Source organism: Culex pipiens, chromosome 3 (assembly GCF_016801865.2).
Source record: "Culex pipiens pallens isolate TS chromosome 3, TS_CPP_V2, whole genome shotgun sequence".
NCBI lineage: Eukaryota > Metazoa > Arthropoda > Insecta > Diptera > Culicidae > Culex > Culex pipiens.
In genome coordinates, this window is record NC_068939.1 from 43476622 (window position 1) to 43504252 (window position 27631).

The 27631-nt window shown below is 38.9% G+C and overlaps 3 protein-coding genes across 5 annotated transcripts; 2 read left to right on the top strand and 1 right to left on the bottom strand.

Moving 5' to 3' along the window:
* Positions 1 to 307: 307 nt before the first annotated feature.
* On the top strand, positions 308 to 3174 carry LOC120416495 (ubiquinone biosynthesis protein COQ9, mitochondrial). 2 transcript variants are annotated; one of them, XM_039578211.2, is made up of 2 exons: positions 308 to 401; positions 2035 to 3174. In XM_039578211.2, the coding sequence occupies exon 2, from the start codon at positions 2105 to 2107 to the stop codon at positions 3041 to 3043; it is 939 nt and encodes a 312-aa protein (XP_039434145.1). In that variant the 5' UTR covers positions 308 to 401; positions 2035 to 2104; the 3' UTR covers positions 3044 to 3174. The 2 variants fall into 2 exon arrangements, with proteins under 2 accessions (XP_039434145.1, XP_039434144.1); XM_039578210.1 differs by having other exon boundaries at positions 314 to 392.
* LOC120416496 (akirin) lies at positions 308 to 26508 on the top strand. Of its 2 annotated transcripts, none has more exons than XM_039578212.2 (5): positions 308 to 392; positions 9885 to 10314; positions 14740 to 14933; positions 15273 to 15429; positions 24394 to 26508. In XM_039578212.2, exons 2-5 carry the CDS (start codon positions 10080 to 10082, stop codon positions 24402 to 24404), a joined length of 597 nt encoding a protein of 198 aa, XP_039434146.1. In that variant the 5' UTR covers positions 308 to 392; positions 9885 to 10079; the 3' UTR covers positions 24405 to 26508. The 2 variants fall into 2 exon arrangements, with proteins under 2 accessions (XP_039434146.1, XP_039434147.1); XM_039578213.2 differs by having other exon boundaries at positions 319 to 401.
* LOC120416497 (cytochrome c oxidase subunit 5A, mitochondrial-like) lies at positions 20574 to 22104 on the bottom strand. Its single transcript, XM_039578214.2, has 2 exons — positions 21641 to 22104; positions 20574 to 21575 (listed from the first exon to the last, which is right to left on the bottom strand). The coding sequence occupies exon 2, from the start codon at positions 21322 to 21324 to the stop codon at positions 21097 to 21099; it is 228 nt and encodes a 75-aa protein (XP_039434148.1). The 5' UTR covers positions 21325 to 21575; positions 21641 to 22104; the 3' UTR covers positions 20574 to 21096.
* Positions 26509 to 27631: the final 1123 nt, after the last annotated feature.

Sequence of the window (27631 nt, forward strand, 5' to 3'; positions counted from 1 at the left end):
GAAAAATAATAATAAAACAAATTTTGGTCTAGAATTTAACGAAACTTTGTCTGTTTTGTAAGACTTAATGTTATTGCTCAACGGTTATAGATTTTTTTACAAAAAAGTAAATTTTTCGGTTCATCCACAAACAATCTCATGTTTGTAAACAAACGACGCCATATTGCCAATGTTGTTCGGTAGCTCATATCAGGCCATCGCCGGGGCCCTGGAGAATGCCATCAAACTTACCCACTCAAATTTTAGCGTGCATCAGTGGCTGGCGGTTACCAACCAAACACACACACCGATCGGCCTCGGTTACCAACCCTCTTGTGTTGCGGAACAGTCATCGCAGTCGACAAGGAGGAGAGTTCGGTTGAAAGCAGCAGCCATATTTTTTCATCTCTCCCGTGTGTGTGGTTTGTAAAATTTTATTCGTCATTTTCCAGCCCTTTCCGGGGCCCCGCTCGCGTCGAAAACTGCCCTTTTCCGTTCGGGAGACCGTTCCGCGGACGCGTATCACGGAAAATCCGCTTCCGGAGGTCGTTTTTCGCCGTCGGAAAATTGCGTGCGTGCGTGTGTGCTTCGAAGAAAAAGTTTCTTTTTTTTTCTCCCCATTTCGTCTTTTTCCTTCGTCGTACTTTTACACGGTCGCGTGCGGGTGTGTGTGTGCGCGTGGGTTTGATTGTGTCCGTGGTGTGTACAGACACACAAACACACGGCGCGCACGCAACGGACAGCAGCATAAAATTTATGCTTTTGGAAGTTGAGGAAAAATGGAATAAAAAAGTGCGTGTGTGCAGCAACGCACATAGAATAATGCTGGCTGGCTGGCAACGCAAAGTGAAAGACGCAAAAGAAGACGGTGCGACAGTTGGGTGGAAAGAGAGGATTGTTGCTGCGACGACATCGGGTGGTCAGGGACTTTGAAATAGAATTCCGTGTTTGGGAAACGCTAGTTTTGCTGAGAAATATTATGCATTTTAGGTACTTGACATTCACGTCTGTGTTCGGGAAGCGCTTTTTTTCTGGTAAAGGGCCATTATGCTCCTCAAAAGAAAAGGGGTCAAAAAACAACTTTACGAAGGGCAGAACAAAATAGAGGAAGTGATTTTTTCTTTCCTCAATGTAATTCGGGCATATGAGAAAAATCATTTATGGACATATGCGTTTCTTGCCAGCTCCGTACTAGCCCTTAAGAAACATTTTTTTCCGAATTTGTGGATTTAGGTGGTCAACGTTTTTCTTCTAACGTTTCGTATAAAACGTTAAAAAATTTCACACCATGCTCGAACTCAACCCAATTCAACGAATCATCTATGCGGCATACTATACGCAGTAGGCCTGGCCACTTTGTTTTTATAATGCATTGACGCTCTACAACTAAATATCGTGCCAATTTGACATTTTTTATCGGAGCATGGATTTTTTATTTTTACCTATGGGTCATCCATAAACCACGTGGATAGCTTTTTTGTAAATTTCAGATTTTTTTCAAAAAAAAAAAAATGATAAAACCCAACCTAATGCTGCACAGCCAGAATCCTCTCCTTATACCCGAAAGAGCAAATGTGGCAACTCTGCAGCCAGCCAGACTGATTATTGTCGTGTTGCAGCAGCAAAAAAAGGAGTGTGTGTCAGCAGCAGTCTGGCCAAAAAACGACTATACGACGGAGGCCATTGCGTTGTTGGCCAGCCACAGCACTTGTGTGTGCGGACAACGACGACGGAAGAGCGAGGGAGAAAAAGGAAGAAAAGTGCATTATTAATTTTCGAGTGAATTCGGTTCGATGTGAAGAAGAAAGAAGGGAGGCGAAGAAAGGACGGACATTGTGTTTTCGGGGTCTCGTTGAAAGGGGCGAAGAAAAGAATTACAGGAAAATCGAGCTTCTCTTGGGCAGGACGAAACACGGGGATTGATGGTTGTGTGAACGGCTGTCAAGTGTAGCAGGGTGTCGACTTCTTTGTGGGAAGGGAAATTTCTTTGCATTAACCTGTATGGATTTGATCATAAACTAATTGTAATGTTTGTGCTTATTTTTGTTGTTCTAGAATTAGTCAAACTTTGAGGGTATCAACATTACCAAAGAGAGGTGAAGAAGTGTGTTACCAAAGCTCGATCATGTCTCAACTGAGCCGACTTACTCAAAACATCAGAATGCTACGAACCTGTAGCTACCTTCTGCGTGTCACGAACCGTAGCACGGAATCGGTAGCGACATCCTTCCAAACTCAGCTGTACAGCACCGACTCGGGAAGCAACCAGCCCCGCGAAAGCTTCAGCGAGTTCCGTGCTCGTGAAGAGCTGAAAGAGCAGCAGCAGCTCCTCGCACAACAGCAAACACCGGACCAAAGTTCCTCCACCGGTGGTGCGAATCAACCCGAGCAGGAAGACCCACAGGTTGCCGCCGTAAAGGACCGCATCCTGGAGGCATCCCTCGCGTTTGTCCCCAGCCACGGCTGGTCGCGACAGTCCCTGGCCAAGGGTGCCGAAAGTGTCAATTATCCCACCGTGACGAGCGGCCTGTTCCCCCGGGGAGGCATCGAAATTGTCCAGTTCTTTCACAAACAGTGCAACGAACAGCTGGTCGATTACATGAAGCAAGAGGTCGGCGCCACCGCCCCGGCAGATCCGGCCGCCTTTGCCCAAAAGGCCATCGAGGTGCGCCTGCGGATGTTGATCCCGTACATGAAACAGTGGCCCCAAGCCATGGCCCTCATGACGCTCCCCCAAAACGTTACCATCGCACTGTCCAACGTGCTAACAATTTCGGACAACATCTGCTACTACGCCGGGGACCGATCGGTCGACTTTAACTGGTACACGCGCCGAATTGGCCTGGCCGGCATCTACAAAATGACCGAACTGTACATGCTGCAGGACGCTTCACCCGATTACGCGAGAACCTGGTCCTTCCTGGAGCATCGCGTCAAAGAGGGCAGCAAAATGGACAGCTTGCTGCTAAAGTCCGAGGACGCAACGGCGCAACTCCAGAGTGCGGTCAGTTCCGTGTTTTCCACGGCGCGCAACATCCTCGGGATGGGCTTCGAGAGACGTTGAAATGGAAAACTGTTTTAGCAAAAGTCAGAGCGTTAGACTCAAGATTGTTTCGTATATATACAGTAGAGCAAAACAAAAATTAAACCTATTATTTTAAAACTCAGGAATTAATAAATGTTGAGTTGATGCAACGCTAAACGGAGCGTAGTTTTACGAAAGGGCACAGCAGCGAAAGCCAGTCAAGGTTGACATTGGTTTTGCGGATGCTGAAAATTGTCCCTTTTGGACCAAAATAGATCTAGAGAGAAGTCATGAAATGCTACCCAAATCAAGTGCAATTTAGATAGTTTAACGCGAGGTTCCTACCAATTTTGTTGATGTGTCCTTTCGTAAAATTACCACTTTTGTAATTTTTCGGAAAGAATAGAGAAAAGTCCCTGTCCACTTTCGGCTCGGTGCGAACTTTCGGCTTTGTTTGGCTTTGTGAGAGGACACATCATCGGAATTTGAACCTTTGAGTTTTTTTTTCTATCGTTTCAAATCAATTTCTATCGAATTAAAAAGTGGTCAAAGACAAACTTGTAGGAAATTGTATAGGCTTTCTGAAAAAATACACGCCACTTTGAGATTTTTCAATTTTTAAGTTTATAAGTGTAAATTGAAGGTGATGTCACGATTTTTTTTTCGTTCCAAATATTTAAGGAAACAGCCTGAGATGATACAAAAAGACTCACGAATAATGCAGGATGGTATGTCTCTCCTAAAAAAATACAAAAATCACAGAGGCGTCGCGTCCACCTGTTCAACCTGTTCATAGGACAGGTGATCGTTTTGATTTCATTCTGAAGGAAGAATTAAACTCTTCTTGTAATCATGAAACAGCCAAGCGCATTCGTATCATAGAGCGTCAATGAAAATCTAACGCGCACTGAAAATTCTCCCAAGCAGCCGCCAACCTGTCCGGATTTCTCCATGCACGAGTTCCCATACAACGCATCCAAAAAATACACAGAAAGCCCTCCCATTTGTACACGCTGGACGGTATGAATGTGGTAGTTCAGGGTGTGCATGAAAGCTTTTGGACAGTCGACATAAAAGCGCGCGAGCCGAGACGCGAGCAGGGAGAGAGCAAAGTTTAAAGAGAGAGAGAAAGCTCCATATTGTGCTCTCTCCCAGCTCGTGTCTCGGCCCGCGCGCTTTTATGTCGACTGTCCAAAAGCTTTCATGCACACCCTGAACTACCACATTCATACCGTCCAGCGTGTACAAATAGGGGGGGGCTTTCTGTGTATTTTTGGATGCGTTGTATGGGAACTCGTGCATGGAGAAATCCGGACAGATTGGCGGGTGCTTGGGAGAATTTTCAGTGCGCGTTAGATTTTCATTGAGAGCTCTATGATACGAATGCGCATGGCTGTTCCATGATTCCAAGACGATTTGGCGCGTTCGCTCAAATATTTTTGTAAAACCTTTTTAATTGTTATAAATAGTAGAACGGCATGTTGCTTCCAAAAGGCGTTTTGCCTTCCTCACCTTACTGAGGAAAGGCTATAAAATCACTCAGAAAACGAACTTCTTAGTTTTACCTCATAGACCCACCTTCATGTATACATATCGACTCAGAATCAAATTCTGAGCAAATGTGTGTGTGTGTGTGTGTGTGTGTGTGTGTGTGTGTGTGTGTGTGTGTGTGTGTGTGTGTGTAGGGATGTGGGTCTGTGCACCAAAAAATATGCACTCGATTATCTCGACACTGGCTGAACCGATTTGGACCGTTTTGGTCTCATTCGATCCGTCTTGGGGTCCCATAAGTCGCTATTGAAAATTATAAAGTTTAGTTAAGTACTTCAAAAGTTATGCTAAAAAAACGATTTTAACAAAAGTCCGGAAGATTGTAAAAAGGGTGTTTTTTGTTAGAAAACCCGTCATGCTATACATTTTTAGAAAGGTAATGAAGAGACCTTTCCAACGCGTCAAAAACATTTAAGATCTGACAACCCTATCAAAAGTTATAAGCACTTAAGTGATATTTAAGCGCGTTTTGGACGCCGGATCTCAGATATTTTGATGAAAACGTTGTCCGGATCTATCATGCGACCTATCGTTGGATAGGTAATCAAAAGACCTTTCCAACGCGTTCAAGACATTGATGATCTGACAACCCTATCAAAAGTTATAAGCATTTAAGTGTTATTTATAAACATTTTAGAGGCTGGATCTCAGATATTTTGATGAAAACGTTGTCCGGATCTATCATGCGACTTGTCGTTGGATAGGTAATCAAAAAACCTTTGCAACGAGTTCAAAAGATTGCAGATCTGACAACCCTATCAAAAGTTATACGCACTTAAGTGTTATTTATGCACTTTTTGGAGGCCGGATCTCAGATATTTTGATGAAAACGTTGTCCGGATCTATCATGCGACTTGTCGTTGGATAGGTAATCAAAAGACCTTTTCAATGAGTTCAATAGATTGCAGATCTGACAACCCTATCTAAATGTGAGGAAGGCACCAACCACCTAAGGGTGGATTAAGTAACGTTTTTAACTGAAATAAAGTAATAATTAGCTCAGTTAAAAATGAGCAAGCAAGTTCATCGACAGATTTGCAAAACAATTTGGAAGAAAATAGAACATAATCTTTTATCTACCAAGCATACAATAATTTCCTTTACATGTTGTTTGTACAAAAACAAAAATCAAAATAAAGCTCAATAAGCTGTCGTAATATTTAATGTCTACATGGTTTGAATTGCTTTTATGAACAACTGCTAATTTTTGAATTCTTGAGTTTTGATTGTTTAATTTTTTTTTTATACAGATATGTTTTTTATTTTATTTTATGGATTTATATTGAGATATGAGATGCAGTAAAATAACAAAAAATCTCAGATTTTTTATACTTAATTATGGCAATTATTTTTTATGTGTGGCTATTAATTCAAAATTTGTTATATGCTTAAAAAGCCCATTTTGAAAATCAATGCAAAAATAAACGTTAAACGTCCAATTGATTGCACGACTTTTTGTTAAATAAAAAAATAATTTTCATGGATATTAATTTTTTCCCTCTAGTTTTTTAGGGAAATTTTGAAGAGAAACGTAAAATACAATTTTTAATGGTCTAATTGTTTTTGTCAGGAAACTAGAGCACGCGATTTCAGGATTAGAATGGTCAATATCCGGAATGTTTGCTTCGTGAGAATAATGCATAATTTTTGCTCTAAGAAAAACTCCAAGGAAAAACTTGTGGTTGGATTACGCCTCAAGTTTGTTTTGATTTAGTTTTTTTATTTACAAAACAAGCTAATTGTACAAAACTACAATGTAAAAAGCATTTCAATTTTACACTTCTTAAAGAATGATCATTGCTGTAATTTAAAAAAGTTACTATTTAAATACAAATCATGTGATCAACAATTCTCACAACAATATTGCTAACGTTATCTAATTTCTCTTTATTATGTATAAAAGTTATTTTTTAAGCATAAATATTAGGGTGTTTCATCCAAAACCAAATGTTCTCAGAATCAGGCAAACCGAGGTTCCCCTAGTAGAGGATACCCATAGGAGCTCTCATGCCAAATATCAGCCCATTTGGTTGAGAATTGGCCTGTCCCCAGCGGTTTAAAGTTTACATGTAAATTACTATGGGATTTTTATGCTTTTCGTTCAATCGTTCCTACAGGTCTGGAGACAACATGGATTCACTCGGAATAAAGACAGATGTGTAGGGGATGGTCCAACGAACAAGTTCCAGAAGGAATTAGAGTTGTCCATTCTGTCCCCAAGGTGCGCATTGGATCGACGTCCGGTGTCTCCAGAATCAACGATTCACCCTTCAAATGTACGCATTGTCCTTAGTATGCTATGACGGCTAGGTGAAAATTTCGACGCCCCATGTCAGATGGTGACACGTGGAGAGGCATCGATTGCATTATAATTACAAACTCATCATGTTACGTTATTTAGAATATTTCAATTTGTTACAGGAACATCAATAATTATATTTTATAACTTTAAAGAATGTTTCTGAACCAAGACTTGAGTGTATGCTCTGCCACGTGTTCACCGTCTGACATGGGGCGTCGAAATTTTCACCTAGCCGTCATAGCATACTAAGGACAATGCGTACATTTGAAGGGTGAATCGTTGATTCTGGAGACACCGGACGTCGATCCAATGCGCACCTTGGGGACAGAATGGACAACCCTAATTCCTTATGAAATTTGTTCGTTGGACCATCCCCTACACACCTGTCTTTATTCCGAGTGAATCCATGTTGTCCTCAGACCTGTAGGAACGATTGAACGAAAAGCATAAAAATCCCATAGTAATTTACATGTAAACTTTAAACCGCTGGGGACAGGCCAATTCTCAACCAAATGGGCTGATATTTGGCATCAGAGTTCCTATGGGTATCCTCTACTAGGGGAACCTCGGTTTGCCTGATTCTGAGAACTTTTGGTTTTGGATGAAACACTCTAATAAATATGCTTAAAAACTTGAAAATTACTGAAAAGATTTTTTGAACAGGTAAACATTTTGGCCACGCGTCGCCTCTGCAAAAATCATTTACTAAAACAATTTTACATAAAACTGTCCATATTGAACATTGTCCTATGTCCAATCCTTGTGAAGATACAGCGGTTTGAAAAATAACAATGTTGGAAAATAGTGTTTTTGCTGGTTTTTGGCAAATTTTATATGACAGACTTGAAGTTTGCCTCAACAGCATTTGAATTGGATGTACGTAAGCCTGATTACATTGTTCATAACTGAAAATAGTATATTTTTCCAGTGTGGTAGAAACCTGGATAGTAACTAAGTTATGTAAATATTAATACGAGTCAAATTAAAAAGTTGTCAAAGGCAAACTAATGGGAAATTGGACGAGCTTTCCGATAAAAATATTTTCGAGACTGTAAAATTAAGTCTGTCATATAGAAATTGCCAAAAACCTATTCTTTTCAACATTTTTATTTTTTAAATCGCTGTATCTTCACAAAGATTGGACAAAAGACAATAGTCAATATGGAGAGTTTGATGTAAAATTGTGAACGAGAAAAAATCGTGACATTACCTTTAAATTTAAATTTTACTCTTAAAAATTGAAAAATCGCATAGAAGTGGCGTGTATTTTTCTTTTATTGTATTTTTTTCAGAAAGCTTCCCAGTTTTTGCTTTTTGAGTGTTTTTGAAACCACCTTGAGTCAGGAGTATTAAAAAACACACAAAAAGCAAAAACTGAAAATTTGGGTTATTGGACCTTTTCAAAAAAAAAAGCTCCAGAATTGGCTTTCATTGGAATCAGAGAGGTTCGGGTACAAAAGTAACAGAAAAATTTATGATTTGAGCTAAAATTGCTCAATATTAATTAAAACAAGCTGTCCAGTTTTTGTCAGCGATTTTCTAGAATTGGGTACTAAAGCCCTATGTCAATTTTTATGTGCAACGGTAAAAAACACGATTAAAAACCATTTCTAATCACTTTTTTTCATTTCAATGCAATTTTTTTTTTTTTTTTTGACAAGACAACATTTTTTTGATGGATCAACTATGGTCCCATTGGAACGAGCTGTCAAGTAGGAGCTTTTCTGTCAAGAAGGACCGCGAGGTTAATTTTTCAAAATTGATTTAAAAATCCATTTTAAACTCTTTGTGGTCATTGTACTCAGAAAAATAAGCTTTATCGCTGTAAACAATAATATCAGCAATCTAAGCTTCATTTTAGGACCCAATTGGAGGTTTTTGGTTTTTTGTACTAATAAAATGTTCAGCACGATGTAGGAGCGGCCGTGGCTGACTGGTTACGGTGTTCGCTTTGTAAGCGAATGGTTCTGGGTTCGATGCCCATCTGCTCCCAACGAGAAAGTTAAAGAACACAGAAATTTGAAATGATGAATATGAACGAAAAATCAAAGTCGCTCGAGGCGGGGTTCGATCCCCCGTCCTTTGGATTGGTAAGCAAAAAATGCTAACCACTAGGCCATGACGACTTGGTGTGATTGGATTGGAATTAGGAATACTGTTACAGAGAGCGAGTTGTGGCGCTATAACCACGGCAAAAAGTGTCCAGGGCATTCATGGAAATACAATGTCCCATCCCAGAGGGTCCCGGAGTACCAAACCTTCTTAGCATGGTGCTCCCAACGAATACAACCAAATCTCGGAGCGTATGGTGGTGTGTCCCCACGCTTCTTCCTCCCCTGTCGATTCAGAATTGTGTTGTTGTTCGAACACTCTGTGCTCAAACTCAACCCAATTACGAGTCATCTCTGCGATACGGCTTTACGCAGTAGGCCTGGCCGCTTTAACGCTTGTGATGTTTCAATGCATTCTAATGCAATGGCGCACTACAAATGTTAATAAATGACAAGAAGAGTGCTAGGCGTCATCTAACCTAAGGCACTCTCCAGGATCCCTTCGAAAGATTGGCTGCGCTAGGGTCTGATTAGATTAGATTAGATAAAATGTTCAGCACGATGTTTACTTCACCCTGACTCCATCAGTCATGAACTTCTTGAAAAGTACTTCGATTTTCTTGAAAAGTACTCAACCAACTACCAAGTTGACACCCTGCACCCAACCCAATCGCACACGCACACTAGATTTAGTTTCTTGTTCCTTCTCTCCACACACCAGACTCAGTCTGACAGCTGACCTGACAGCAGGAGGAGGCAGGTCTCTTTGGAACGAAACTTGAAAATCGAAATCTGCTGCGCCGTGGTGGACAGTGTGGAGTGCGTTTTCATCTGGAGCCGTGCCGTCGAGCAAATTCCAACGCGATTAGTGTGTGTTGTCTCTAATCCTTTCGTCGGGCATTTCGTGTTTTGCTCAAGGAGCTCGTTTTTCCTGTTCCTTTGCTAAAAAGAAAGTGTTCCTTCCCTTTTTGTACAGCTTTGATTGTCGCAGCAGCGGTGAATACAGATTGATGTGCAGGTGAAAAAAACATTACCCAGTAAAGGAAGCACCTCGGTTCTCAAGTGGTAACCCCCTAATCGTTGTCGTTCCGGAAGTGGAAAAAAGAAGCAGAAGAAAAAGACTGAACCAGCGCCTCCTCAACCGGCAGCAGCAGCAAAAAAAAATCACAAAATGGCCTGTGCAACGCTGAAACGTTCGCTCGACTGGGAGAGTCTCAATCAGCGGCCGACCAAGCGCCGGAGGTGCCACCCCTTCGGGAGTCCGGCCGGCGCCGCCGGCAGCAGCACTTCCATCAGCAACGCCCTCAACAGCAGCCCCTCGTCCTCGTCGGCGGCTGCCCGCAGTGCCGTGATGGAACCGAAGCCTTCCCCGTTTGCCGATGCCGTCTGCCCCAAGCTGACCCCAGGTGAGTGTCCAGTCCACCATACTAACATCACTCTGAATCGATCGAAAAATCGTGCTCGTCCGTCTGTCCGCGCGTCCATGTTGACCGTCGACGACGATGACGATGACGGTACCAGAATACATGGAGCCAGCAAAGTGTGCATTAAATTTTATATTTTGCGCAGAGACAGCGCAATGAAACGTGGTTTGGTTGGCTCTTGACTTGGTGGTGATGGCAATATCGTCGTCGTCGTCGTCGCCGCAACTTTCAAGCTTTTAAGGTTTTAACCCCGAAAAAACAAAAATCACCCCGATAACCAACCGGGGCTTGCCTGTGGAGGAGAGGGCGTGGGTGAGGCCAGCAGTGAACGCAGTGGAATTATAGAGGGTTTTAATTTAAAGGGGAAGAACAAGAAAATTGTGGGGTGGGTTTTGTAGCATTTTGAAAGCATCCCTCTACAACTCAATCCCGCTTTAAGACGGGCTTCGATTTAAAAAAATCACCAAAAATCCATTTTCAACCAATTTTTGATCTTTTAAAAGCATTGAACAGAGAACTCTTAAAATTTTAGAAAATTTATGAGTTGAAAGTTTGACTTGTTTTATATAACTTTGCCAATGTTTAAAAAAAATGTCATTTGGTAAGGGGTCAACTTTGGCTGTGTTTTTTACTAACATTTCCTATATTCTAAGTAAACAGAAGTATGCAGTAACTTTTCTAGTGTCGCAGACTTTGCCTCTACGCATTTTTTTACAATTTAAATTATAATGGTACCATTTTATAGCAGAAAATGTGAAAAACAAGCAAAACATTGAAAAAGTGACTGTAAAAACATGAAAAAATAGATAGGCAAAATGTAATGATAGGAGGTGGTAGAATAGGCCAAATACTTCCAAAAACAAACATAAAAACTAAACAAGATAAACGCAAACTAAAATACCAAAACTAAATTAAAAATTTCGAAAAAAAAATTGGGTAGTAGAGGGTTAATGTTATCATCACTTATTAAACAGGGTGGCCACTCTAGTCGGGAAATCGGGAAAGTCGGGAAAAAGGTCGGAAATTAGCCAAAATCCACGAAAAATCGGGAAAAATTCGGTAATTTGAACTACAAGCATCCTTGTTTGAACAATATATTCTAACTCATGAATAATATTGAAATATTAATTTCACTCAATTCGTTTTCAGCATCTTACTTTAAATTTCGGGTTCCTTTCTCTATTCAAATCTATATGGAAATAAAAAGGCTACTTAAGAGCGAGTCTACGAACAGGGCATACCCCTTTGCATGGGACGTCGTTTGGACCTCACCAATATGCCTGAAATTTTCAGGGGTTGTTTGTACATATAAAACTAGCATCTGGCCAAAATATGAGCACTCTAGGTCAACGGGAAGTGGGGCAAATCGGGACACAAAGTTTAAAAATCTTAAAAAGGCTATGACTTAGGCAAAATTCAATTTAATTTCAAAATTCAAAATGCATCTAAAAGGACTTGAAAAATGCAACAAAATGCAGGTAGAAGCATCCCAATTGATAAAATCTAAAGGGAGTTATTGGCATTTTAGTGAAAAAATAGCATAATTTTCAAACTCAAATAAAAAAGTGTTCCACCCAGATATCAACTCGGTTCGACCTGCAGCTTGTAGGGGACATCTGGGACTACTATCTGAGGCTGAGAACGCTTTGGGTAGATGCATTTTGAATTTTGAAATTAAATTGAATTTTGCCTAAGTCATAGCCCTTTTAAGATTTTTAACGTTTTTGAACCTTTAAACTTTGTGTCCCGATTTGCCCCACTTCCCGTTGACCTAGAGTGCTCATATTTTGGCCAGTTGCTAGTTTTATATGTACAAACAACCCCTGAAAATTTCAGGCAGATTTGTGAGGTCGATGCGAGATGGGTATGCTTTGCTCGTGGACTCGACATTAAAATTCCTTATAAATATTGAATGATTATAGTGCCATGCATTTGACCCAAATTGTTATAATTTTTTTTTTATGAATCAACAGCTATCAACAGATTGTAATTTGTTTTTGACTATGTTTATCAAACAAAAGGTACCCTAGTAACATTTTAAACTTACAGGTTTTATCATGGTTCTAAAAACCCTCATACGGCATAAATAGTCTTTTATGGTCTATCGTAAACTGGGGTGACTTTGATAGGTTTTTCAAATGCCCGTCAAATTAATATCTAAACATTTTTGAGAATTTTGAGTATGTAAGCATTAAGAGATAGCTTATTATCGAACATATATGCAAAAATGTGACTGTATCAAAATTAGTGGCCAAATTAAATTTCTATCAATGTCACCCCGGGCTATCAAAGTCACCCCAGTTTACGGTATTACAAATAAGTTTAAAGAACTTTTGTCTAGACAAAATCGTATAAAATTAGTGGTAAAACATAAAGTGTTATCAAGCTGGATATTTATAAAAAAAAAACTGACAGGTCGATAAATCGACATCGATTCAAAAAATTAAATATCAAAATATACCAAATTTTTAAGGATACTTGGTAAAAATATCTTTTTAACGAATTCACAGATTTTTTTAGCCCTGGGCCTTGTAAAGTCAAGGGGCATGATTTGATCCTAGTGCATTAGTTAAAATTTGGGTATACATTCTTTTTTTATAAGCACTATGGACACCACTTCATGCTACGAGAACTCGCTTTGTCGCAGCCCCAGGGCTTAAGTGTTGACTGATAAGCTGTCTTCGTGAACTAGGTAGTTCTCCGATAGTGAAAATATCACAATTGCACAAGACACCGCTGCATCTGTGACTTTTTCACTATCACAATGTGGGATTTAGGTGGGACTTTAGGATAGTACAATTGATTTGTTGCTTAGCATTAGCATTTAAAATAAATCTGTATCCTTTCCAAATCTATTTGATGTTAAAGTTAGCTGCAATTGTTAAGTTAGAGTAATGCTGTCAATAAACTTTGATTGATGTAGAATACTAGGCATTCTTTTATGTCAAATTGTCCATAGAGTCTCGATCAATCAATAATGTAATGATATCGGACAAAATTCGTTGATCTGTTGAACTAACGGTTTTCGGATTATGGTTGTATCGACCATTGTTGCGAATCGAGGAACTACGGATCTTTTGACGTAAATGGTCATTGCTTTTTCAAATCGCGATTTCTATCCTATTTGTCCTAACCCTTCATGAATTTGTATTGTTTTTTATAGAAGTAGTAGTACAACTTCTTCTAAGGAACGTTTACTTTTGAACATTAAGTTTAGAGGATTTTAGATTAAAATTTAGATTTTCGATCCAAAGTAGTTAGCAAATGAATATTTGGACTTAAATGAATAATTGAATAAGTTGGACTTATGAATAACACACAACTGTGCATTTATTCTAGAGTCAGATCCATACAGCGTCATTGTTTATTTGGTCGAAGTGTACTAATTCATTGGCAGATCTGATTCTAGTTGTAATGTACGACAAGACTACTGACAGACGTGACAGGACGAGGGCCCAGTTTAGAGGTTTCAACATCAACGATGTGCGGCTGGACCACCCTCCCAAAAAAAAAAAAAAACGAATTCACAGATATTTTTAGATTCTTTGTAAGAATAATAACTGTAATGCAGGCCAAGGGTGCATGATACTGATGATACTCAGCAAATTGATGTAAGATCATGATTTAAAGTTGTAGAAAAGACATGAAACCATCAAAATAAATCAAAAACTAAGCATGATAAATTTCATATGGAATGTACTAAATATTTACTACAAATGAATGAAGAAACAAAACAACATATACATATCCAGAGTTTTTTTTTTAAAAAAAGGACCAATAAACTATGGTCTTTTATATTTTTATAGGACCCAATCAAAAAAAAAACTCTAGTTATGAAACATAATAGCTTATAGGACCTTAAAAAAAAAACTCTGGAAATGCATAAAACAAGGTTCAGTTGGTTTTTTAAAATACTTTTTAGCTGGATCTTGTAACATTATTTTTGAAGCTCTATGGCTTCCCGACGGCACCATGTGTATTTTTCCAGCAATTCATAGCTGCTCAAACTATAAACTAGTCTCCAGGCGAACTGTGTTCTGCTAGTAGATGTGGGAGTTGGGATGCAATGAGCCATAAACTAAAACTCTGCATTGCTGCTGCTTCTGCCGCTGCAGTTTCATCGTATTTCATCCCTCTCGAGGCGATGGAAGTCCCCGGTGGGTGAAGTTAAAAGTGGGGGGAATATTTTAGATCTTGCCTCGCACACTCTCCTCCAATAAGTGAAATTATTCATAAGTTTATCTTTTTTCAATTTTTCTACGATTGCGAAAAATCGATGGCGTTTTCGAGGATAGGGGGAAGTCAACTTGAAATATTGATTGCACTCTGTGAAATATGATTAATTTATTCGATGTCCAGCTCACTTTTTTTTTGCGTGTTCCTCATTCAATTTAATTTGTTTTGCAGAAAAAATGGCCCAAAACATCACGGAAGAGATCAAAAGACTGCACCGCCGGAAGCAGCTCACCTTCAACCACAGCGAGCGTATGCAGGACTCGGAATCGAGCGGCTCCGAGATGGGCCCGGACAGTCCCCGCCGGCCGGACAGCCCCCCGAGCATGGTCAAGAACCCGGAGAAGGCGCTGTTCACGTTCAAACAGGTGAGTATTTTGTTGCTTCGATGTGTTAACCAAACAGTTGGTCCTCCTAGCTAGAAAAGGGGGTGTTTTCTGTGGAGAATCCGTCTCAGCAGGGGACGGAGAGGGATTTTCTACGTCTCGTGGAATGTGCTGTGGCAACGCAGCAAGAGATCCCTTTTCGTGTCCTCTTTGCACCAGAGGGATTTAAAGTTAAGGGCAGGATCATAATTCATCCGAACCAGATGTCTGATCCTTTTTTTTTCATTTTTGACGCGCAATAGCTGCGTTATACGACGAATTCTATATTGTCACGATTCAGGAGTCAATAAAGGCATTTTCGTTTGCTTGCACTATTCGCAGGTACAAATGATCTGCGAGCGTATGCTCAAGGAACGAGAGGACTCCCTGCGGGAACAGTACGATGCCGTGCTGACCACCAAGCTGGCCGAGCAGTACGACGCATTTGTCAAATTCACCTACGACCAAATACAGAGACGCTACGAAGCGGCGCCAAGTTGTAAGTATTTACCGAGTAGAAAGTTTCAAAACCGATAGTTCTCTGCAAAAGTCGATGTGCACCGATTTTGATGACCGATGACCGTGTGCTCTCTTGTACTAACTCCCAGCAAGCTTAGTACAAGAGAGCACACCGGCATCGAAATACTAAAATTTTCACAAATTACTGTATTGTTTCAAAAACACTCAAATTATTATTAACGATGTTTTGATATTCATAGATTTAGGGGTTTTTCTCAAAATTTATTTTCCCTAAAAGAGCACTTAGCTAGCAAAATCTAAACTTAGAAACATGTACCCTCCCTGTAAAGGCTTATGAATTGATCTCAGTTGAAAGGTTCTCTAAATCTCTGAATTGCAAATGTAACATCATGGAGCAGAAATGATAAATTCTAATAAACACCAATTGAAATTGAAAAAAATGGATTTCTGATATTTTGTGTGTTTTCATTTAATTATAGTTTTATTTTTTGTAAATACTACAATTTTCACAAAATTTGAGTATTAAAATGAAAATTTACACCAAATTTCAATTCGTTTGATTTGATACACACTTTGCGTATTATGAAAACTTGAGTATTTTCGGAAAAAAAGTATTTAATAAAAAAAGGAATATTAATACAAAATTCATGGGTGCAGATTTGAAATTGAAAATTTAATCTAGAAATATAAAGACTGTCAACTAATAACAATCTAAAATGCATCTTCCTGCATTGATAATATAAAATTTTGCATGTTTGGGCTGCTTTAAAAAATATTTTGTATTTTTATATAATTTCAATATACCGTCAGTGGGGGTGACTATGGGTCAAAAAACGATACACCTCTCGTAATTTCTTGATAACAAAAACAATGTAAATAACATCGAAAATCTTTCAACGTAGATTTGTTCTTAGATAGTTCACTAACATTTTCCCCCACTGACATTAGAGACAATTTTAGCAAAATTCAACGAGAATGAAAAAAAATTATAAAATTTCTTACTCTTACAAAGCTTAAAGAACAGATTTAGAAACCGAATTAGAATCCTGTATATTCAAAAATATGACACGAAAGCCATTGCAATGGTAAAGTGTCTTTAATAAAACTAATAATAATATTTTTCCCCCACTACCTTAAATGCCAATAGTTTGAAAATTGACCCAATCTCACCTCTTAGAGGGGGTGACATTGGGTCGAGTGAAACTAAAATTATGCTCAAATACAACGATATGGTAAAAACAAGTCATCCAACAGAGTTTCTTGTTCGAGGGAATCGTGTTGACATGCTACAATGTTTGAAGTGGAGATTTTCAAACATTTGGGTAGTTTTCGAGCAATTCCAACAAAAATATTAGAAAAATGATTTTCGAGAGGTCATTTTTGGCCAAAAACGTACCTCAACTTTAGACAGCTGCCAAAATAACAGGATTTGTTCTAGGAACGAGATTTTTTCAGCGAAGTCATCTTAAGATGTCCCCTACACAACCTTTTTAACAGAATTCAGTTTCATTGAGAAGAATCTGAGAAATGGTAAAATCCGTAAAAAATCACTTTGACCCAATTTCACCCCCACTGACGGTACTGCACCACAAAAAAAAATATATTTCGTCAATATTTGGATATTTGAAAGTTGAAACCAAGATTCTTTTGATACCCAGCTGCCATATTGCGTGTTAAGTTTTGCAACGAGTTCCATACAGGGTTGCGAATGAGCGAGCGAGCCAGAAGCCGTGCTCGCTCATTCATGAGCATGAGGACTTAACAGGTAGCTCGTGCTCGCTCATGCTCATCGCATGCGCTCGCGCTAAATGAGCGCTCATCAGCAAAGCAGGTACATTTTTAGTACATACCATACCAATCAGCTTAGAACACCATACGCGGTGCCCGTGCTGTATCAAGAAGGTTGTTCCATGTTGCTCGGTTCTGGGCTGCAGCTCGCCAGTCTCCTAGGTTGCAGATCTTTCTTAGGTCCGCCTCGATCTGATTTCCCCATCGTGCACGCTGTGCTCCTGCTCTTCGGCCTGTGCCGCCATCCGGTCGCGCGCGGTCAAAGAGCATCCTGACAGGATGGTCTTCCTCCATCCTCGCGACATGGCCGGCCCACCTGAGCCTCCCGATTCTCGCCAGGGTGACGATGGTCGGTTCTCCCAGCAGCGCGTGCAGTTCGTGGTTCATGCGCCTTCGCCACTCGTTCTGAGCTGTACGTACTCCACCGTAGATCGTTCGCAGCACCTTCCGTTCGAAAACTCCAAGGGCTCGCTCGTCCTCTTGCCGCAGCGTCCAGGTCTCGTGGCCATAGAGGGCAACCGGTCTAATCAGTGTCTTGTACAGGGTCAGCTTCGTGGCGCGTTGCACTCGATCAGATGTCAAGGTTTTCCGTAATCCAAAGTAGGCGCGATTCGCGGAGTGGATACGAGTCCGGATCTCTAAGCTGGTGTCGTTGTCGGCCGTTATCAGCGATCCCAAGTACACGAATTCGCTCACCTCCTCTAGCACATCGCCATCCACAGCTAGAGGGGTGAGTCTTGGGGGGTCAACGTCCTTTGAGCCCCTCCCTTTCATGTACTTTGTTTTCGTCGTATTCATGGCCAATCCAATTCGTCTTGCTTGCGTCTTTAAGGCGGTGTAAACCCTTTTTACCGTCTCTAGGTCTCTCGCTATAATATCAATGTCGTCCGCATAAGCAAGAAGTTGGACTGTCCTGTTGCAAATCGTGCCTCTCGTGTCTATACCCGCTCTTCGCACAACTCCCTCAAGTCCGATGTTAAACAGTGCATTGGATAAGCCGTCACCTTGTCGTAACCCTTGGTGCGATTGGAAGGGGTCCGCTAGCTCCCCTGCCACTCGCACGTGACACATCACACGATCCAAGGTAGCCTTGATCAGCCGAGTCAGTTTGTCCGGAAATCCGTTCTCGTGCATGATCTGCCATACACAGAAAAAAAAATCCGGTAAATTTACATCATTTATGATGTACCAAAAGTGCACGTCATTAATGATGCGAATTTACATTAACTTCATTGGAAATTTACGAACCATCCAACGTAAATAAGCCTAAGCAAATTATTTGGAAATCGTGTAAATTTCCGATGAAAATAACGTAAATTTACCAAAGCGAAAAAAATTTTTGCTCCGCTGAATCTAGAATTCGATGTAAATTTAAAACTTTTTTTTCAATTTTTGCTTAGGATGACATACATTTGGATTTTTGTTTGATCATATTGGAGTATTTGGAGCTAAATAGATACTCAATGTTAATCATTCAAATCACAAAAGTAAGTCATTTAAATTAGTGAAGCAAAAACTGTTTTGAATTTTACATCAGAACTCAGATTCAGCGGAGCAATATAAACTGAACATTTGAAAAATATGATGCTGCAAAAAGTCATTAGCAGGTCCGGATGAACAAATGTTTATATTAAACAAAAGATAACAAAAGTGCTGTGAAGTCAGAGTCGGTAGAGTCGAGTAGGTACTTCTCGCAAAACGATTCAAAAGGGTGATCTTGGCAATACGGATTGTACTTACCTAATGTCTGTCAACAAGTAAACTCTCTCTAATCCACCTCGTAATCCAGTAAATTTTTGGTGCAAGATGTTTAAAGCTTCAGAGGTGACCAGTTCCAGGTTCACCTCACGGTAGTCAAACTTGATTTTCCTCGGTTACCAAAATGTAGCCGATGCTGAGTGACGAGAAGCTGTCAGCACCATTTCAAACCTGCTGGAGCATGCAAAGTTCCAGTGATAGTGGCGTTGTACAGCAGCCGGCGAGTCTTTTTAAAGCGTGTGTTTCCTCGAGGGTTTTCTTCAGTGACGTAACAGGCTGTGTCGGGTTCAAATCCGGGAACACAAGCTTCGCGGAGGATAGTGACTTACTGCAGAGGGGCTGGCTGTGGGCAATCCTCATCTCTTCTTTGATGGCCGCCGACTCTCATGTGGACAAGACCGTCTTGATATTCTGATACGAGCAGCTTGGTAATCCGCCCGTTCCGTGATGCAATACCCGTCACAATTCCGATGCCTAACATCCTCAAGCATGTTATTTATCTCATCTGGAACTAAATCTATGCGTCAGTACGGTTCCCAAATCAATTTCATTCAACACTTACCGTTTAATCATCATCGATCCAGAGGAAGAGGACGTAAACTGTTTGATGAGCAGCTTCCCGGTACAGCACTAGCGCACAATTCAGTGAATTCCTTATTTACAGCAACATAATTAGTTTTCTGCAAAGCTGGCAAAGATCAAGCTCATCCAGTTAAACTTTTTCGTCAGACAGCTATTTGTAAATATTTGGAAATCAGAAAATGACGTTTCTCGGCCCTGAGGCTGAGCACATTTCTTGTCAATCTAGTACTTCACTATAGGCCCCCAAAACCAAAGCTAAAAATTCGATTCGCCACCTACATTCGAGTAGGAGAACTTTGGTGCAAGGTTACGTTTACGTTTTTGCGCGATAAGTGCAAAGGGGAGTGAAAACTATTTTAAGGTTTTTTAGAAGAAAATTGATCTTTTGGAATAAAATAAAGTTACCAGGAGGTAAGAAATAAAAAGTTCTATCGACTGACTTTTAGATTTTTTTTGCTAAGTTGCCATTGTGATTGAAAATTCTGAGATCCGGATTGAAAATGCGAGAATGAGGTTAGATTGCTAATTTTGAAAATCATTTCAATTATCATTTTTGAAGCAGAGCTTTGCTTTTATGGTAGATGTGACTTTAAAAAATATTTGTCCACTTGAATAATCTACATTCTCAATTGATTAGTTAGGTTTCGGTTGATTAAAACATTCCCTTATTTTGAATCAGATAATAGACAGGTTAAATCGGCCATCACAAAAATATATATCTTTTTTTTCATTTTCCTCCAAAATTTTACATTATTAAAACTTTGTATACACATCGAATTGTCATTTTGCTCAGATAAACACACAAACTAATAAAAAGTGTATAATAAATAAAACAATCTGAACTAATTTTTGGTTTCTACTTTGCCTTAAATGGCACCAAATTCAAAGGACAGTTATTGCAACTTAATGCTACACGTTGGTAATTTTGATTTTCCTATCTTTAATAGGATTTTTTTATTTCAGCAAAAAAAAATGCAACATCTGGTTAAACCGAAAAAAAATCGTATTAATTGTGTTAAATCTATTTTTGCAAAGTATATTATTTGGTGTAAATCATAAGAAATACATTGCAGAAAAAAAGAAAAACTGCTGGACGATGGGTGCTCCATTCATAGCAAATAAAACTTTTCTGTCTGTTTGAACTTAAATTTGGGTACATAAGATTTGATGTGTCAAGTGAGTACACACTTTCAGTCGCAGGGATTCGTTGGCAAACAAACAAAAAGATAAACATAAAGAAAACTTCAAAACAATCGACGTCAGTTGACTGTGGAAAAAGTAGACAATTTACCGTTACCCGTGTGTTCTGGAAGACCAGTCTTGAAAAAGCGCTTACCTTGTGGCCTTGCGGCTAGTTCTCCGACCTGGCCAACCTTAGATCGAGTTTGGTTTTCAGATCACACGTTCGTGGGTAACGCAACATCCCGGCCATGCAAGGAAATCAGCGCAAAGACCTCCTGGGCTTGTTTTACCGCAACTTGTGCCTGCAAATCTCCCTGGACGGTGTCAGTGCGCGCTATCTGCTAATGGACCAACAATTATTCGGGAATCGGGATGTTTACCTGTTCGTTGATAGAAGAGAACAACTCCAGAAAAACAACTCCAGCGGCTTGTCGTAGCCCAGCTCCTCGATGCCCAGCTCGCACAGTTTTGGCCGCAGCTCCTGCAGCAGGTACGGATAGATGGTGCTCACCTGGTCCCCGCAGCGGTCCTTGGCCGCTTCCAGAAAACGAATCGCCAACGCGTAATCGTTCAGCCGGCGACAGTCCTTCAGTGCCGCCACCATAATATTCGGGTCCGGAATCAGGACAAGGCGGTGCAGGATTTCAAATTCATCCAGCTCTAGGATTTAACGCTGCAGCGCACCTGCCGGGAGTGGGAAAACTGCCGTCTAACAGCTGCCCCTGCCTGATTCTGCTGTAGGTGCCGATTGCCAAGCTTAATGATCTGGAATTTCAAGCCTGACATCCGTCCGGAAGCCGCCGGTACGATTTTCGGGAACGAAAACATCGCCAGTCAGGGCTCGCCAGTTTCTGCCTATAATTTCAGGTATTTTTAAAAGGTCAATTTTGATAAACGATTACTTTTGGGCATTTACTTACAAAGTTTTCTCCAAGTTACTGGAAAACTTCAAAATCAGAAAAAATAATTGAACAATTATTGTTCAGGGCTAACATAACATGTAAACAAACAGTTCATCCCGCTCACTCTGGTTATCTCTTGCATTGAGTGTGATCGGGAAGAGCTGATTGTTTACATCTAATGTCAATTGCTGAGGTTGTTTAATTGAATGTGAAAACACTTCCCTTCAATTGCGGACCAAACATCAGCAAAGTTGAACTGAATTGTTTTCGTTGTCCGCTTGAGCTGTCATTCGCAAAACAGAATAAAAATTGAAGTATAAATGCTTTTAGAGTTTACATTTCCAATTTTTTACATCAGAATTGCAATTACATGTTTTTCATAAATTCAAATTTATGATTTTCCAGAATAAAAATGTCGTTTTACAATAGATACATAGATTACAATGAATCTCGTTTTACATTGAGGCTCTTTAAGTGCATTTCAACTTTTTACAATGAATTTCAAATTTACATTGAGCATGTTTACGTTGAAAACATGGTTTCAGTGTTGGGTAAATTTACATTTTTTTTTCTGTGTAGCTACATCTGCCATAGGTACATTTTTAGTATTGTTGATGAATCTGGCACAGGCCAATTGTATTGCCACTTTTGAAGATAATTTCATCACGGAAAAGGGACATGAACTCATCAAAGTTGCATTTTTAATTTTATTTTGTTTAACCGCGGTAAATTTTCATGAAATTATTCGTTGGCGTCGAACTGTCAAAAATTGATCGCGGTGAATTGTGGGGGATACTTTTCTACCACAGTTTTTGTGTGATCATTGTTGTAAATGCTTTTGTGGATTTTTGACAATTCGAAATATTTCAAGAAAATTTACCGCGGTTAACCAAAATCAAATTAACAATGAAACTCTAATGTTGTCAGCTTATTTTTTTTTTTCAGCGTTTGATAATTAAGAAAACTAGTTAAGATGTCTAAATTTGCTTAGAATCCCAGACACTCTTTTTAGCTTATTTAACTCTCAAATTTAGAGTAAACTGTCAAGGAACGGAATGTTTAGGTCTTAAATAAGCTGTTAACAGGATAACAATCGATTTTTTATATTAAAACATGTTTTTACTTGTGAGCACGCTCATTTCTATTTTTTTTTTTTTAATTTGGATCGACTCCAGCATATAAATAAGATAATTGATGTGAAAATTATCTAAAACACAGATTTGACATTTATTATGCACAATTTTTTACAAATAATTCAAACATGACGTAACGTATTATCAAGAAAACAGCTTTATTGAATAGTTTTCTCTATTAGCAACATATTTTTTTATTAATCGAATTATTTCTGCACAGTAAAACAAATAGTGTACATTTGTAAGGTGTAATTTTGTAAGGTTGAAAAAACATGTTCAGAAGTAAAATTACGAATTTTTCTGACATAAAATATGTACCCCTTTAAAGATGTAATATTCTATGATTTTTTTTTGCTGTGTACAGCTCTTAATTTAACACCTTAACTCTGACTCCAAAACAAGCTTCAAAACAAAAATTATGAAAAATATCTTCATTCAATTTTATAATTACCTATTATGATTAGCCTATTCAAGCCTCCATAAAAAAACAACCTCGAAGCTCTGTTGAAAAAAGGTTATAATCGTTTACCCGTTACAGGTAAAACAATACCGCTCATTTTGCTCAATGAGCAAAAATGAGCGCGAGCGCGAGCATTGAGCATTTTTGCTCATAAAATAAATGAGCAAACACGAGCACGAGCAAACGTGAGCTAGCTCGCGTCGCGCTCCTCCCCGCGAATGAGCGAAAAATGCTCGCTCATGAGCGGATGAGCGCTCAAAATCGCAACACTGGCTTCCATACAACATTTTTTGCAATTCCGAAAAACACCCTTTGAATGGAATTGTAAGTCAAATTTCCATATATAGTCAAATTATGTTGAAAAGTTTTACTTTTCGGAACTAGTGTTGAAAAGTTCAACTTTTCAGCACCCATTACAGTGCTGAAAAGTATTGAAAGGTATTAATTTTCCATTCTATTATTTTTGGTATTTATTTTAAAAAAATGTTTCTATTCGAATCTTTATTTTTTGGTAGAGAAAAGTAGACCGTTGTGTCGTTCTAGAATGACAGGAAAAGTAAACAGTTTCAAGACGGAATTGCAAAATAGTAGTTTATGCAACAAGTTGCAAAAAGAGGATTTTTTCAGCACGAGTCGTACATTTATCCAACGAGGTTCACCGAGTTGGATAAATACGACGAGTGCTGAAAAAATCAAGTTTTGCAATGAGTTCCATACAACATTTTTTGCAATTTCGAAAAACACCCATTGAGTGAAATTTTAAGTCGAATTTTCATGTATTTTGTCAATAAATCGTTTAAATTAAATTTTTTTTTGAAAAGTGTTACTTTTCGAAACAAGTGCTAAAAAGTTCAACTTTTCAGCACTTATTTCAGTGCTGAAAAGTAGAACTTTTCAACATTTATTTTGAAAAGTGTTGCTATTCGATTCTGTTATTTTTGGTACAGAAAAGTAGGCTATTTCGTCGTTCAAGAATGACAGGAAAAGTAAGTAGTTTTACGACGGAATTGCAAAAACTATATTTTTATTTAAAAGTCTCAAATAAGTGACGTTTGGAAAAGTACACACATTTAAGTAATGCCTTGGCGTTCAACATCAATCGGTGCACATCAGTACGACCTCTTCAAAAATCGTTTCAAAAATTTTATTAACTGTTTTTTTTTGCTTTTCAATTTCAGACCTCTCCTAAGCAGCTCTATTTAAAATAACACGTTCGATGTAAAAAAAAAGCAAGCAGCAGCAACAGCAACGTGTGAAACGATGTACACACATCCTCCACCCAAGCACACATACAGACACATAAGCACACAAACAAACAAGCAAAACAAAAAATCCAGCAACAGCAAGATAAACGCGCGCGCATCTACTACGTAACAAAAAAAAATATTTAAATTCTCAGATTAACTAGAAAAGAGCGAGCGAGCGAGTAAGCGAGACCGAGCCCTACCGAGTAGAGCGGACCTTTCGTTGTTACTTTTTTTTGTTGTTTGTTTTTAAATTGTACCTCTAAATTTTACTACACACACTGTCACACACACACACACACCTATACTCATCTTGCTGAATTTAACATTGTTGCTAAACAAACACCCACAAACAAAAATGCTTAACAAGAAAGAGGAGAACCCGATCGATGAGACCTTTCGTCCTCGGATAGACTGTTCTTTAGAGAAAGAGAGAAAGAGAAAACATACAAATCAACACAAAAACACATACATTTATTATCTTTATTATTTTTTTGGAATCTATAGTTTGTAATGCTTACACACTCTCAACGCTAACAAAGAGTGAGAGAGAGAGATACATTCACAATCAATTTGTTTGAATTGCTTCGTAGAAATTGTTTTCCAACCTACAACACCCACACACCAAGAAGAGAGAAAGAGAGAGGAAGAGAGTAAGCAACAGTTTGTGAGAATCGCCCAATAAACTCTTGCAAACGAGAAAGAGCTACCGGAACGCGACTTTTCTTTTTTTGTCTATTTCTGTGTTGTTCTTTGGTTAAACCTAACCTTAATCCCTTCTATTACTTAGCATAATTTGCAAAATTCTCCCCCGTATCGTATAATTAAAAGAAAGAGTTATTTTATTTAGCGTAATTTTTGTCTTTTTCATTATTACTACTTCTGATAAGTGCTTTGCGTTTTTTTTTTCTCAACGCAGATTTTCCTCCCCTCAACCCTGCGCTAGTAAAAATTTAGTTTGTAAGAAAACACTCATTTTGTTGTCGTTTTGTCAATTTGTTTCTCTTTTGTTTATTTTTTTCGTAGCCAATTTTGTGCAAAATTATTCCAGATAAATTTAGTTTCTTTGCTCTGTTTTATTGACAATTATTTCTGTGATGCTTCCGCGTATTCGGACACTCACTCAAGAGAGGGGGAAAAGAACGGCGAAGCAAGAGGAGTAAATTTAACAGAAAACAAGAAAAAACAGCACACATAACAAACAATTATCTCATCTAAAATAGTAGGGAAAACCATGATAATACTAACACTGAAGGTGGAAATAGCGAAACACTAAAAGCTAAGGCATAACACATAGAGAACACACAACATATACACTTATACATATGGAACTATATTTATATACATATTAGAAAGTGAAGCAGGAGAAGGAAAAAAACAAGCATAACAATTGAATACGGCTGATGTTTGACTAGAATGCAAAACATTAACCTAACTGACAGAGGTTCCGATCTCTAAAGGGAGAAAAACAACAGTTCATGTAAAGTTAAGTTTCTACATAAGTTAAGGTATGGCGAATCGGGAGAAGAGTAATAAAACAAGTTAAAGTAAACCTTAAGGATCGTCATTATATATTAGTATACAAAAGTAAAACAGCAAACTAAGATTGAGAACGGATACAGAAAATTGAAAAAGAAAACACAAAAATTAAGCTTGTACTATAAACAGTAAGATGAAGTTAATTAATAAGCGTTTATATACATATGTTTTATATAAAAAAAAGTGGAGGAAAAAACTGAAGCAAAACTATCTTTATGAAACAACACACACACTTTAACCTATATCGAATTGCGAACGAGAAAGAAACAAAACAAAACACTAGATTCAGCTCCGATAAATCATTGCAAACGTAATTCATAAACCACACCAGCCAGAATTGCACGCACTCACACACACCTCCAATAGTGTGTATTAAATTGCGTGCATTAAAATGCAGTCGCAGCGCAAATAAGCAGAGAGAAAAAAAAACAAACCTACCTACCTTAACCAAAACAAGTAAGAGAAATAAATTGATCAGCCTAACTCTAACCATACTTCTCTCCGATTGGATTCGATGTTTTTTAGTCAAGAAACAAAAAAGGAAAATCCCACATTCAACCACCCAACACACACACATCTCCGCCACATTCACCTTGCAGCATCCGACAAAAAAACGTTACTCACCAAAGCCAAGCAAAATATGCGTGTCGCGCGCGCGCAGAGAAGCAAGAAACCAACCAGTTTGGCTGGCTAGTGCAGCGCGCGCGTCAAAGAAGGATCGATTCCCTTGACGCGCGCGCAACGCATCTATAGAGAGGGGTTCCAAAGCTTTAAACGCCATAAAAAAATTCCAATGCGAGCGAGGATGCCTTACGGTTATGGGCGCTGAAGGGTGTAGGATTCTAGGGCATAGCTGGATTTGACAAGAAAAAAAAAATGACTAAACATTAGAAGAAACTAAAACACACACACGCAGGCAGGCAGGTCATGTAGCAGCAGGAGACGACACATTGGTAACCAAACGGAGAATGCGAAGTAATAAAACAAAAAAGTGCAGTTTACTAAGTCCATACAATGAGCTAAGTTGGTGTGTTTTCGTTTGATTGGCCGTGTGGTGTATCACAGTCTGAAAATGCATTGGTTTTTTCATCTCATTCGATTGCAGTTGGAAAGAAATTTCTTGAAATATGTCAACAGTGGCAGCGAAAGCAAGTAAGTCACAGAATGGCGTAATTTAGAATCTCTAACCAGAACTTTTGATCTCAATTTCTTAATTAAAGTGAAGCCGTTGATCATTTTCGAAGAAAATTGATCATCACTCTAAAATGCTCTGTATTGAATTCAATTTAACGAATTTCTGCAACAAAATGAATCAGCATGTGCCGGTTGTTGCCTTCTTGAATCCACTGAAAGAATTTTTGGTCTTAATCAAATGTGTTTCAAAATTTATATAATTTTGTGGTACAATCATTGACGTCCTAGACGATTTCCATAACTTTGCAAGAAATGGGATAATCGTTACCATAAGGAATCAGCACGTGTAGGGCACTCTTCTAGACAACTTGTAGAAGAAATTTTGTCAAATTATTGATAGGGGCGCCAAATTTATATCTTTGAACGAAAAATCATGGCAATGATGGAAGACTTCACGTTAAACAACATAAAAAAAACAACCAAACATTTGGTCATCTGG